General features: G+C 45.6%; 1 protein-coding gene across 3 annotated transcripts in view; it reads left to right on the top strand.

Annotated features, from left to right (window-relative positions):
* SORD (sorbitol dehydrogenase) overlaps positions 1 to 14,638 on the top strand; it is a 130,285-nt gene extending 115,647 nt beyond the window's left edge. For all 3 annotated transcript variants that reach the window (XM_040342848.1, XM_040342846.1, XM_040342847.1), the window contains 2 exons: positions 14,028 to 14,149; positions 14,248 to 14,638. In XM_040342848.1, coding sequence (XP_040198782.1) covers positions 14,028 to 14,149; positions 14,248 to 14,413 — 288 coding nt within the window. In that variant the 3' untranslated portion in view covers positions 14,414 to 14,638. The remainder of the gene's footprint in view (positions 1 to 14,027; positions 14,150 to 14,247) is intronic.
* Positions 14,639 to 14,952: the final 314 nt, after the last annotated feature.

Genomic DNA, 14,952 nt, shown 5'->3' with positions numbered 1-14,952 from the left:
CCAGGATTCATAAAATCCATGCCTTTATGTAGTCATAATTTCTAACGAAATCTTTCTAACTGCTGACTATTGTTTTGCCCTGTCATGCAGGTCACCTACAGTCATTCTTACCCATTTCTCAGTAATCTACCCTCCTTTGTTCCATGGAATTGATAGAGCATTTTTCCAGTGTGTATTTATCATGCTGACCTCGAACTATCCTAAATTTGAGCCTTGGTTGTGTGAGCTATTCTCATCCTACTATACTTAATTTTCTGTCCTGTATTCTTGTTAAAGCAGTGTTCCAGCAAAAATTTAAATTAAATTAAAAGCCAGCAACTACACATACTGCAGCTGCTGGCTTTTAATAAATGGACACTTACCTGTCCTGGAGTGCCTTGACGTTGGCACCACAGCTGATGTTTCCATCAGCTGTCGGGTGCTGCCGCCGCCATTGCGGGTAAGGGAACTCGGCAGTGCAGCCTTTCGGCTTCACGCAGGGAACCCTACTGCTCCTCTCTCCTATTGGCCCGGCAGCCAACGAAGGAGGAGGGAGCCCCGCAGTGATGTCACGGGCTGCAGCCCAGACTCCTGGAAGTGGGAAAGGATACTTGTCAAAGACAGGTATCCTGTCCTCCCCTCCCCCCGAAAGGTGCCAATTGTGAAACTCCGCTTTAAGCCCGATACATTCTTGTCTGGTGCCTTCATTTTCCTGTTTAACTATTACATCTCTTTGGAGTCCAATCTGCATTTAACTTGGAATATCAGGTAGAAATGAAGACCAGTTAAAGGGTCACTAAAGGAATTTTTTTTTTTAGCTAAATAGCTTCCTTTACCTTGCTGCAGTCCTGGTTTCATGTCCTCATTGTTCGTTTTTGCTTTCATGTTGCTGTAAATCCTCTCTGTTTTGGACACTTCCTGGTTGCCTGTTTCCTGATAACCACAGTGCTGGGAGATTTCTCACGGTGGTCACTAATGTGATTATTGTGTGTAAAACGAAACTGGATTGGTGCTGAGGAGTTTTAGACAAAGTATCACTGATCTCTATTGGCTGACTGCCCTCTAGTGGCTCTCTGTACATCAGAGAACCAGCAAACAACAGCAAAAACGAAACTACACTGCAGGCACATTATATGATTGTTTTTTTATCAATTTTTAATAATTTTTAAAAGGAATCAGTTAACTATTATGTCTCTATGCCCTGTAAACAGTCATTTCAGCAAAAAAATTTTTTTCCTTTAGTGACCCTTTAAAGAAAGGGAAGTTTCCTTTATGTAGTAGCATATTAAAGTAGAACTACTTTTTTTTTTTTTTTCATTTTGGATAGAGAAAGGGAGGGTTATAAACCCTGTCAGATTTTTGTTTTTCGCCATCTGTGTCCCATTGCGGAGATTCCTTCACTTCCTGCTCCGTAGCCTATCAGGAAGTGAGAATAAATTCCTGTAAATAAAGGGAATTCATTGGGGACCCCCAGGTCATCAGAACTATTGTCCCCATTGGAAGATTTCCCTTCCTACTACTTTTCTGGAGACAATCCAACATTTGGGTAATTTATTTTACTTTCAATGATAATGGGCAACAGGACAAATAGAGAGGGTGAATCTCCCTAACGGGGACACAGACAGCAATAAAAACTGACAGGTGTTCTAATCCCTCTACCCTCTATCCAAAACAAAAAAAAAAGGTTTGCCTTTAGTTATACTTTAACTGCTTCAGCCCCAGACCATTTTGGTGGTCAAAGACCAGGCCACTTTTTGCGATTCAGGACAGCGTTGCTTTAACTTTTCTTCCCCTAAATTGCCAGAGGCAGCAAACAGTGCCCCCTGCGGTTCCCATGGATACGTTGTCGGCAGTCCTGGACTCATTTGTTGCCAGGGTGGAAGCGGCATGCAGGCGTAAGGGGATGAAACGCGCCCCTTCCCCCGCCATCTTCTTAGGAATGCTCTGACTCGGATTCAGGCCTGGCTGCGGCTCAGGACCCAGGTTCTAGTATGTCAGAGGATGCGGACCAGGACCTCCCTGGTGAGGAGGACCCTCGTCCGGGTCAGTGCAAGACAGGGCACTTGTGAGTGCACTTATTGATGCTGTGAGGGACTCTCTCAAGCTGGAGGATGCAGCTGGGACTTCCACAGAGGGGTCTGTCTCCTTTTGGGTCACACAAATCTAACTGCTCTGTGAAAGTATTTCATTATGTTACTTTCTTTGATAAGTTCACAGATAAGGAATGGGAAAGGCTGCAGAAGTGCTTTGTGGTCCCTCAGCGCATGGCGGTCCGTTATCCTTTTGAGGAGAGCCTTTTGAAAAAATGGGCCTCTCCTCCAGTCGTGGACCCCCGGTCTCTCGGCTAAATAAGTTAACCACTCTCCCGGTAGAGGTGACCCCTGGCTTTAAGGACCCTACTGATAGAAAGTCCAAAGCTGTGACCCGTTCCATGTTCACCATGCTGGGGTCTGTGTTGCAGCCTATTTTGGCTGCAACTTTGGTGTCTCAGACACTTACTGAATGGGCAAAGATTTTGCGACAGACAATGGAGGAGCATCAGCTCCCCCCTGAGTGTGTGAGGTTGGCCGACCAGTTGCTACAGGGCCTTGTGTATGTCTTTGATGCCACTCTGGATGCAGCTCCCTTGATCTCCAGAGCCTCTGTATCAGCTGTGGTATTACGCCGCCTGATTTGGCTGAAATGCTGATCCACTGACCAATCATCCAAAAAAGCTCTTCAAAGTTGGGAGGCTTTTTGGTACCTCGCTGGACGACATTATTAAGGATGTCACTGGAGGTAAGAGCACACTTTTCCCTCAGTCCTCTGAGGGGAAGGAGCCGTGCCGTAAGCCGGGGCCCTCCTATTCCGCGCAGAAGCGGTATTTTCGTCAGTCAGGGTCAGCCGGCAGATCCTCACAGACTGACAAAGCTCCAGCTGGGGGACAGAAGCGTCCCTGGGTGCGCAAACCAAACAAGCGGCTAACAAGCCTGCTACTGCATGAAGTTTTTCCCCCGCCCGACTCAAGGGTGGGGGGATGGCTTTGTGGGTTTGCAGCTCGGTGGACCTCCCTGCTCTCTAACCAGTGGGTCTGCGAGGTGGTAACTTTGGGGTACAAGATCAAGTTTCTTTCTTGTCCGCCAAACAGATTCTTTCCCTCAAATCTTTCCCTCCTTCGGGCTCATCGGGCTGCTTTAATGGGAGCAGTACAAGACTTGCTTAGGTGCGGGGTAATTTTACCTTTTTTTTATTTTATTTTTTTACTTGGAAAAACCAACTTTATTAATACAAAGCACATATTACATGACAGTCAAGTACAGTTGTCAATACAAGTACAGTTGCATATGATAAAATGCATAGAGTTCTTTTTTGGTTCACCTAGATACCTCTAGATATACATTCACTTGTACATAAGGACAATGGAGCCTTTTGGTGTACAACACCCTGAGACAGAGTCAGACACATGTTTCCCCATCCTCTTGCCACCTGTCCCATACTTTGGAGTATTTTTGTGTGGAACCCCTATGTGTGTAAATCAGCTTTTTAAATGGCAAAGTGTCACTTACAGCCTTTTTCCACATCCGCAGAGAGGGGGGCAAATCCTGCATCCACCTCTGGGCGATCACCTTTTGTGCTAAAAATAATGTTTCAAGAAGAAAAAATTGTATGATATTTATCAACCTCCACGTCAGGCAGTAATCCCAGAATACACAACTTGGGGTCCAGCACCACGGGGGATCCCATATTATCATGCAAAAAGCGAACAACCTGTGTCCAGTACGCCTGAATATTTGGACAACTCCAAATGAGATGGTAAAACGTACCAAGAGTGGACTGACACAAGCGACAGGTCGGATTGGATGTGCGTTGGAACTTGGCCAACCTCAGTGGTGTTAGGTAGGCTCTGTGAACAATGTAAGTCTGTGTCAGTCTATCTGACAGCTTAGGGGACGCAGTCTTGGTCCCCGCGAGTATGTCATCCCAGTCTGTGTCTTCTATTGGACCTACGTCCTGTTCCCATGTCGCCTTGGCCTTCTGAGAGACGGCCAGTGTTCCCCTGCGCCTGATGGTGTAGTATAGGTGCGAAATAAGCTTGGAGGGATCACTCCCCAGTACAACAACCAGTACCGGTGGGGGCTCCGTCTCTACATCCAGAGACGGCAGCTGGGCTCTGAGTGCATGTCGGAGCTGCAGGTATTTAAATGCTAAGTGCTGTGGGAGTGAAAATTCCTCTCTAAGTGACTGAAACTGTTTGAATCCAGGGTTTGATAGCACTTGGTATAAGTATATTATGCCGTATCTAGCCCATACCTCCGAGTCGGGGATCCGCATGAGTTCTGGCATATGGCAGTTAAACCATAGTGGGGTATGAGAATAACATTTCCCAACATTCTGTTTTTTAAGGGATAGTTCCCATATTCGCTGGTGATGCAATAACATTCCTGAGTTGTGCCTTGAAGCCTGCTTATTTGGTTGTTTCCCACGAAGGATAGCCTGTAGGGGCGTGTGTATTGGGTGCCCGGGTCTGTCACAAACTAAAGACCTATACCGGTGGAGTTCCGAGGTATTAAAGTGGTATAGGTGAGAGAGCTGTGAGGCCAGGTAATAGTCATAGAGGTCTGGCAGGGAAGCGCCACCCATATCTGTTGGGTTTTTTAAAATGTGCCATGCTAGCTTGTGTCTGCCAGTCCCCCAAACGAATGAATTCAGAATAGCTTCCATTTGTTTGAATATTTTTAAGGGTATATATAAAGGGGCATGCCACACCATATACAGAAGCTTGGGCAATTTAATCATTTTTATAATATTTTTGCTCCCCAACACCCCCAGTGGCAATCTGGTCCACGTCTGTGTTTTGAGTTTGATCATGTCAAACAGCAGAGCCACATTCAGGGGTGTATAATCTGTCAAATTCCTGGTAACCTCAACTCCCAGGTATCTTATCCTGGATACCCTGAAGAGCGGCAGTGGAGGGGTCACCAAAGGGGGAGGAAAGATATCTATAGGGAGAATTTGGGATTTGTCCCAATTAATGCGCAGACCCGAATAGCCACCCATCTGCTCAATAATTTGTAGCACTGTTTGCAGTGACGGTCCCTGATCCGCTAGATATAGGATAGTGTCGTAATTTTACCTTTTACTTGGTTGGGTGCTGAACATTCAGAAGTCGGTCTTGGTACCGACTCAGTATCTGGAGTAACTAGGGTTGACCCTGGACTCCTCGGAGGCGAAGGTCTTCCTTCCTTTGGAGAAGTTGCAGACACTCCAGTCGGCGGTGAAATTGTTAGCATCCCGCAAATGGTCATCTCTCCATTTTTGCATGCGAGTTCTGGGCCTACCGTATGCCCAATTCCACACTAGAGTATTGCAGAAGGAGATCCTGTCCAAATGGAACAGATCTCCATTGTCTCTGGATCGTCAGATTCAGGTAAGTCATCTGGTCAGGGCTTCCCTGAGTTGGTGGCAGAAACTCCTGGCTCTTCAGTCCGGGAAGTCGTTCCTTCCTTTCCATTGGACTGTGATCACGACGGACGCCAGCTTCACAGGTTGGGGGGGAGTCTGGGGGGTCCAGTCGGCCCAGGGTCGCTGAACTCCGGACAAATCTCGCTGGCAGATCAATGTACTGGGGCACACCGAACGTGGATCTCCTGGCTTCTCGACTCAATCGCAAGGTGTCGAGGTTCGTGCCAAGGTCCAGAGATCCTTGGGCAGATGCTTTTAGACGCGTTGGTAGCCACCGTGGGGTCAGTATCGGCTAATTTATGCCTTTCCCCCACTAAAGTTGCTTCCTCGTCTGCTCTGCAGATTGGACACAGAGGGCATCCTGGTTATTCTAATCGCTCCAGATTGGCTCTGGCGTCCCTGGTACGCCGACCTTGTGCGCCTGGTGGCGGATGCACCCTGGCAGCTGCCAATGTGGGAGGACCTTTTGTTTCAAGGTCTCATATTTCATCTTGCTTTACAGTAGCTGGCTTTAACGGCATGGCTATTGAAAGCCAGGTGCTAAGGGACCGAAGTCTGTCGGATTTGGTCATTTCAACCATGCTGAGGGCATGGAAGTCATCTTCCCAGAAGATCTACCATCACACTTGGAAGGCCTACATCTCTATGCACGAGGAGATGGAATGGCCTCCACGGTTTCCAGGGTCCTGCTGTTTTTACAGCATGGAGTGGATCAGAAACTTGCCTTAAAGCGGATGTGCCATGGGAAAATAATATTAAAAGCCAGCAGCTACAAATACTGCAGCTGCTGACTTTTAATATAAGGACACTTTCCTGTCCTGGAGTCCAGCGCCGATCGCAGCAGAGGACGAGCAATCACTCGTCTCTCTGCTGCTCCCCCCGCCATCCACGCTGAGGGAACCAGGAAGTGAAGCGCTGCGGCTTCACTGCCTGGTTCCCTACGGCGCATGCGCGAGTCGCGCCGCGCCCGCCCATTGGCTCCCGCTGTGTGCTGGGAGCCGAGTGTTCCCAGCACACAACGGGGGGGGCGACGGGATGTGACGGAATGCCCGTCTTTTGCCCGTGAATGCCGGGCCGGAAGTGGGTGCAAATACCTGTCTTTAGACAGGTATCTGCACCCCCCTCCCCCCTGAAAGGTGTCAAATGTGACACCGGAGGGGGGGAGGGTTCCGATCAGCGGGACTCCACTTTAGGGTGGAGAACCGCTTTAAGCACTATTAAGGGACAGATTTCAGCCTTGGCTGTTTTCTTTCAACGACCCTTGGCGATCCACTCGCTGGTAGGTACTTTTGTGCAGAGGGATCGACATGTGTTTTTCCCGATTTATACCACTGCTTCGTCCGTGGGATTTGAATCTGGTGCTCTCGGCTCTTCAGGAGCCTCCCTTTTAGAACATCAGAGAAATTCCTCTCTTGACACTATCTCAGAAAGTGGCTTTTCTAGTTGCCATTACATCTGTCAGACGTGTTTCTGAGTTGGCGGCCTTGTCTTGCAAGTCTCCATACTTGGTCCTCCACAAGGATAAAGCGGTGCTACGCCCGCAACCTTCTTCTCTTCCGAAAGTAGTTTCAGCTTTTCACCTGAATGAGGACATTGTACTTTCGTCCTTGTGTCCTCGACCGTCACATCCCAAAGAGGCTGCGCAGCGTCCATGGACGACAGAGAAAAGGATTTTACGGTGACTAAAAAAAAAAAATTCCACAGTTTAGGCCGATACGTATTCTTCTACATATTTTTGGTAAAAAAAATCGCAATAAGCGTTTATTGATTGGTTTGCGCAAAAGTTATAGCTTCTACAAAATGGGGGACTGTTTTATGGCATTGAATGGGTTAACCACTAGGTGGCACTGCAGGGGTTAAGTGTTCCCTAGGGAGTGATTCTTGCTGTTAGGGGGAGTGGCTACACGTGACACGTCACTGATGACCGTTCCCGATCACGGGGAACGGTCATCAGTGACAGTGTCACTAGGCAGAATAGGGGAATGCTTTGTTTACAAAGGCATTCCCCTGTTCTACCCTTGCCGACCGCAATCGCGGGACTCCTGGGAACATCGAGTTCCCGTGGCCGCACTCGCGAGGCACGCGCGCCCCCGCTGGGCAGCAGATTTAAAGGGATGTACCTGTACGCCAATCTGCCTGCCCATGCCATGTTGTCGACGTAAATAGTCATGCAGCGGTCGGCAAGTGGTTAAGTAGACTCACCAATGTCCATTCTATTATTTCAATTACAAGTATTCAGTTCCTAACAATTTCTTGCTTCATACATAGATGAATATATTAGGCTGGTCACACAAGCCTCAGACCCTGATGTAGATCTGCCTTTTTTGTTTATTTCCAGTCAGGTAGGCCACCATACGAAATAGTTGTTACTGAATTTTGCTGATCTAACAAATCAGCTGCAAGCAGATTCTAACCATGCGTTGCTACCTTTAAAATATAGCTAAAGGCAAAACTTTTGTTTTGTTTTGGATAGACTGGAGAAGGATTTGACCCCATGTCAGTTATTATTGCTGTATGTGCCCCCATGAGGGAGATTCTTTCTCTCTTTTTGTCCTGTTTACCATTATCATAGAAAGTGAAAATAAAGAAAACCCCATATTTTGGGTTGTTCCCAGAAAAGTAAAATAAGGAAAATCTTTCAATAGGGACACTGGTTCTGGTGATCTGGGGGTACTTAAGAGATTCCTTTAATTTGCAGAGATTTCCTCTCACTTCCTGTTTGACTATGAGACAGGAAGTGAAGGGAAATCTCTGCAATGGGACACAGATGGCGAAATATATATATCAAAAATAAAAAACAATTTGTGCCTATACTTCTGCTTGAATGTTCTCTATTCCTATCTTGTGAAATGTAAAGCCATAGACGTTAAGCTTTTTTAACACTTATAGGATATACTCTAAAGATTTCTTTCACATAAGAATGGCTGAAATTAATGAAGCAATTATACAAAACGAAGCATTAGGTTCCTCTTAAGAAATGTGGAGTAGTTTACAATGGTATTATTAGTTGCTATCCAAAATCAGATATGACAAATAGTTTATTTTAAAATGTGATCACTAAGAATGATAGGATAGGGATATCACCATTTGTATTGGTTAAGAAGCTCCATGAAGAAGTCCTTCTTTTCAAGTGCGGGTGGCTGAAGAGAAGAACAGCTGCCTACATAATAAAAAAAATGGTTAAAGTATAACTAAAGGCAAAACTTTTGTTTTAGTTTGGACATAGTGGAGATTGGCTTGAACAGCTCTCAGGCTTATTGCTGTCTGTGTCCCACAGTTATGTAGATTCACCTTCACAATTTATCCTGTTTACCATTATCATTGAAAGTAAAAGAAAATCCCAAATTTTGAGTTGCCCCTAGAAAAGTAATAGAGGGTGGCAACTCTTCTAATGGGGCACTAGTTCTGGTGACCTGGGGGTCCCCAAGAAATTCCCTTTAATTGCAGGGAATTTCTCTCATTGCCTGTTTGGCTATGTAACAGGAAGTGAAGCAAAATATCTGCAATTGGACACAGATGGCAAAAAAGAAAACTAACAGGTTATAACCCTCCCTTGCTCTTTCCAAAATGGAAACAAAAAAAGTTTTGCCTATCGTTTTAATTTAAAGTGGTTGTAAACCTCATATTAAACAAGTCCAATAGACAGGGACCATGTTTTAGCCTTTTCTTTAACCACTTGCCGTCGCTGCACCGCCGAAATACGTCCACAAGGTGGCTCTCCTAGGCGAGACCACGTAAATGGACGTCCTGCCTATTAGCCGCCACTAGGGGCGCACGCGCGCCGCCGGAGGCGCGCGCGCGCGCCCCCCGCTCGCCCCCGACTCCCGTGCGTGTGCCCGGCGGGCGCGATCGCCGCCGGGCACACGCGATCGCTCGGTACAGAGCGGGGAACGGGAGCTGTGTGTGTAAACACACAGCTCTCGTTCCTGTCAGCAGGGGAAATGCTGATTTTCTGTTCATACAATGTATGAACAGAAAATCAGTGTTTCCCCTAGTGAGGCCCCCCCCCCCCCCCCACAGTAAGAACACACCCAGGCATACTTAACCCCTTCCCCGCCCCCTAGTGTTAACCCCTTCACTGCCAGTGGCATTTTTATAGTAATCTAATGCATTTTTATAGCACTGATCGCTATAAAAATGCCAATGGTCCCAAAAATGTGTCAAAAATGTCCGAAGTGTCCGCCATAATGTCGCAATACCGAAAAAAAAATCGCTGATCGCCGCCATTACTAGTAAAAAAAATATTAATAAAAATGCCATAAAAATACCCCCTATTTTGTAAACGCTATAACTTTTGCGCAAACCAATCAATAAACGCTTATTGCGATTTTTTTTTACGAAAAATATGTAGAAGAATACGTATCGGCCTAAACTGAGGAAAAAAAATGTTTTTCTATATATTTTTGGGGGATATTTATTACAGCAAAAAGTAAAAAATATTCATTTTTTTCAAAATTGTCGTTCTATTTTTGTTTATAGCGCAAAAAATAAAAAACGCAGAGGTGATCAAATACCACCAAAAGAAAGCTCTATTTGTGGGAAAAAAAGGACGCCAATTTTGTTTGGGAGCCACGTCGCACGACCGCGCAATTGTCTGTTAAAGCGACGCAGTCCCGAATCGCAAAAAGTACTCTGGTCTTTGGGCAGCAATATGGTCCGGGGGGTAAGTGGTTAAAAATCAAAAGCACATTAGTTGTACCTGAATTTTCTCATCCCTGTGTCTGTCACAGACCTCTAAAAAACTTTGGTCTATGGGTGTGTCTATGCGCGGGAGCTCATGAGGCAGAATCCTGACATCACAGGACTCTCTTCCCATCTGTACACCTCCCCCCCCCCTCCACCGGCAATCACACTAGCGCAGCTTGAATGCCAAGCTGAAAAACCCCAAAAACACTGGGCAGCATTTGAGGCACAGGGGGTGCAGACTTATATAACAGGAGGGAGCCAAGCAAATGTCAGGAATAAGTACACAGCGGACACTGCCGACACTTATTTCTGCTAACAGAGGAAGAGGGGAGATACATGCTTTCACCTTGTCATCATTATCAACAGAGCCAAACCGCCTCACACAGATTTAACTCCAGGGAGAGAGCCAAGCAGGAGGATTACAATTAACCCCTCAATGGCTGGACACTTTTACTGTAGTGCCCTACTTTCAAGTAGTGCCCTCTAGTTACCCAGTAAAAGTGCCCAGACATTGAGGGATTAATTGATTCCCTTTTGGTAAGGTGTGCGCAGAGTCAACAGTCAACATACTTCTGGAAGGCTGACAAACTAATCATTACCTCATGATTCTTCTAGTCAAGGCACTCTCACTTTATTTGCTTTTCAGAGCTTTTACACGTGGGTGCTGGATGTACTTTGTGGATTCTGGCTGCATTCCTACAATAAGCAGTGTTCATGAAAGGGCCTGCAGCACCATGTGTTACTAAACAGTGCAAGCAACACACTGACCACACGCTGCAAGCCAAAACAAAACACACACTTAACACAGTTTTAGTAACTTAAAGCAGAGTTCCACTGCTGATTTTTAATATATGGACTCTTACCAGATCTTCGGATCGACTCAAAGGTGCTGCCGTCTCCATTCCTGGTAAGGGAACCAGGCAGTGAAGACTTTTGTGTTCACTCCTAGTTTCCCTACTGCGCATGAGCGAGTCACGCTACATGTTCTGAATGGTCCCTGCTGTCTTCTGGGATCTGTGTGTCTCCCAGAAGACAGCGGGGGGTACGAAGGAGGGGCCGGACATGGTGTAAATCTATGCCCAGAAGTGGGAGCAAATACCTGAATTTGACAGGTATCTGCTCCCTCCTGAAAGGTGCCAAATGTGACACTGGAGGGGGGGAGGAATCCCATCTGCGGAAGTTCCATTTCTTGGTGGAACTCCGCTTTAACACATTTTTCGGGGGGGAGGAGGGTGTTTTACATATTTAAAATTGGGAATGTTAGGTTTGTATTTCTTTGTGCTTTTTGCACAGTATACTCTACAGCACTGTGGTAGACATTCCTCATTAGAACATAAAACATTCAGATGTTTTCTTTGCTACGGTGCATGTTGTACCTGTGTTCTCTATAGAGGGATATTGTTTCTACAATGACTTATGACTAGTGAATGCCAAAATATAAAGGAGCAGATGGGTGCACCAGAAGATACATCCTGATCACCAGAGTATACACTATATTACCAAAAGTATTGGGGCACCTGCCTTTTGAAGTTTAATGGCATCCCAGTCTTAGTCCGTAGGGTTCAATATTCAGTTTGCCCACCCTTTGCAGCTATAACTCTTCTGGGAAGGCTGTCCACAAGCTTTAGGAGTGTTGGGAATGTTTGACCATTATTCCAGAAGCGCATTTGTGAGGTCAGGCACTGATGTGGATGAAAAGACCTGGCTCGCAGTCTCCACTCTAATTATTCCCAATGGTGTGCTAACGGGTTGAGGTCATGACTCTGTGCAGGCCAGTTAAGTTCCTTCACCCCAAATTCGTTCATCCATGTCTTTATGAACCTTGCTTTGTGCACTGGTCCAAATAATTTGGTGGAGGGGGGATTATGGTGTGGGGTTATTTTTCAGGGGTTGGACTTGGCCCCTTAGTTCCAGGATAGGAACTCTTAAGACGTCAGCATACCAAGACATTTTGGACAATTTCATGCTCCCAACTTTGTGGGAACAGTTTGGGGATGGCCCCTTCCTGCTCCAACATGACTGCGCACCAGTGCACAAAGAAGGTCCATAAAGACATGAATGAGCGAATTTGGGTTGGAGGAACTTGACTGGCCTGCAAAGAGTCCTGACCTCAACCCAATAGGTATGAATTAGAGTGGAGACTGCAAGCCAGACCACCATCCAGCATCAGTGCCTGACCTCACAAATATGCTTCTGGAAGAATGGTCAAACATTCCCATAGACGCACTCCTAAACCTTGCGGACAGCTTTCCTAGAAGAGTTGAAGCTGTTATAGCTGCAAAAGGTGAGCCAACTTAATATTAAACATACAGACTAAAACTGGAATGCCATTGAAGTTTATTAGCTGGATTCACGTAGATGTGCCTAACTTTAGGCGGGCTGTATTCACAAAGCACTTGCGTCCAAAGTTACGGCGGCGTAGCGTAAATGTGCCGGCGTAAGCGCGCCTAATTTAAATTGTGAAGAGGTGGGCGTGTTTTATGTAAATAAAGCATGACCCCACGTAAATGACGTTTTGAACGAATGGCGCGTGCGCCGTCCGTGGACGTATCCCAGTGCGCATGCGACGGATAGAATGCCTAAGATACGTCGAACACTGCCTACGACGTGAACGTAACTTACGCACAGACCTATTCGCGTACGACTTACACAAACGACGTAAAAAGATACGCTTGTTCCGACGTCCATACTTTGCATGGGCTGCGTCACCTAGAGACCTGCTTTATCTTTACGCCGGCGTATGTCTTACGTAAACGGCGTAACTAATTGCGACGGGCGTACATACGTTTGTGAATCGGCGTATCTTGCTCATTTACATATTCGATGTGGAAATCGACGGAAGCGCCACCTAGCGGCCAGCGTAAATATGCACCCCAAGATACGACAGCGTAGGAGACTTACGCCGCTCGTATCTTGGCCAAATCTATGCGTAACTGATTCTATGAATCAGGCACATAGATACGACGGCGGCCATTCGGACTTACGACGGTGTATCTGGGGATACGCCGTCGTAAGTCTTTGAATCTGGGCCTATGTGTGTGAAAAGGCAGGTGTCCCAATACTTTTGGTAATATAGTGTATACTGTAATGGTAAAAGTTTTGACAAATGTATCCACACGTGACAGAACATTGTTATTACAGTGGGTATCCTGTAGTTATGATACCATCCTACAGCTAACAATTCTTTTACATTTTCAGAAAAAAAGTGGGAAAATCTTTCATTGGGAGGCCTGGTCTGGGATATTTTGCCACACAGAGGTTTCCGTTTTGAATTGCTAGTCATTAGTTTGAGGACAGATACTTTTTTTTCTTTTCTTTCGCAGACACCGGACATGCGTGAGCCGGTCACAATCACATGTAATGCGAACTGGACGCGGTTTAAAATGCATCCCATTCGCATATATGTGAACCCAGCCTGAGGCTTTTCCCCTCTGTTTTTACCTGTTGATCTGGCCAGTTACACATCTCCAGTATTAGAGTGACCCCACTCTGGAAGAATGAGAACAGGGAGCACTGTCAGTCTTTCTGCATGCCATCTGACAGCGTTATGTGTGCCAGTCTTGGCACCAGTGCTGTAGCTTGCTTACCCCTGGTATAGGGCGATCTTTTTGTGTATCTATAAAGTTGCCATCTTGTAGTTGGATAATTCTTCCTGGCTTTCTGTTTTCCCTTTCTGTGTTACTAAGGTTCCTTACAGACTTCTGGCTGACAGAGTGGCCAATTAGTAATTTTCCTAGTTGTTGCTATAACAATCTGTATACAAGAACAGGACATTTTACAGCTAATTTATTTATTGAATAATATGCATGAATTTAAATTAAAATTATAATTTGGATTTTACGCCACCAGTTTTACATAATAGGTCAACATAATAAAGAGGAGGAAAAAACTTTTTTTATATATAACTTTTTCCCCCATAGGCAACACGCTCTGGAGGGACTTTAATTCTTGTTGGTCTGGGGCCTGCAATGGTCAGTGTTCCAATTGTTAATGCAGCAGTGCGAGAGGTTGATATCAGAGGGATATTCCGATATTGTAATACGTAAGTAGATGTAATAAGCCTTGAAATGTTTACAGACAAATTATGTGTGGCTTGCTTATCAGACAGAATGGTTTTGACTGTTCCTTTCTCTCTTGCAGGTGGCCAATGGCTATCTCTATGTTAGCTTCTAAAAGAGTGAATATAGCTCCATTGGTTACACATCGCTTTCCCTTAGAGAAGGCTCTGGATGCATTTGAAACTACAAAGAGAGGTGTAGGGGTAAAAGTAATGCTGAAATGTGACAAAGATGACCAGAACCCTTAAATATTGGTACATGTCGAATAAAAATGTCTAATCATTTCTCTGATATTGTAAATGTTTCAGATTTTGAAGAAATATAGGTAGTTACTGTACAATAACTCCAGGCAAAATAATTAAACTTCCATTGCTGTAACCATTAAGCAGGTTAATTTTGGTGTTTATGATGAACTTTTACAAAATACGTGTTGGAGCTGTGTGTTCTAAAATAAATGTTTCTTGTACCCAGAACTTGATCTTTACAAAAATTCGGCTAAATTTGAGTTTTCATCTTTAACAAATGGGTGAGCTAGCTATAATTCCCAGACTGCTAAAATTTCGACCCCTTTCACACTGGGGTGGGCGAGCAGACGTTGACGGTAAAACTAGCAGCTAGTTTTGGTGGCACTTTAATGTAATTTTAGCTGCGCTATTCGTCCGCTAGCGGGGCGCATTTAACCCTGCTTCATTGTATTCAGAAAGTGCTGGAGCTTACTGCCACTTCCCACTCTCATTCAACCCTGCTGGACCATCACTATTCTGAGCTGCTTCATTGACTAATAGGA

The sequence above is a fragment of the Rana temporaria genome, chromosome 3 (assembly GCF_905171775.1).
Source record: "Rana temporaria chromosome 3, aRanTem1.1, whole genome shotgun sequence".
Taxonomy (NCBI): domain Eukaryota; kingdom Metazoa; phylum Chordata; class Amphibia; order Anura; family Ranidae; genus Rana; species Rana temporaria.
The sequence above is the reverse complement of the archived record's forward strand: the minus strand, read 5'-3'. Positions and strand labels throughout refer to the sequence as shown.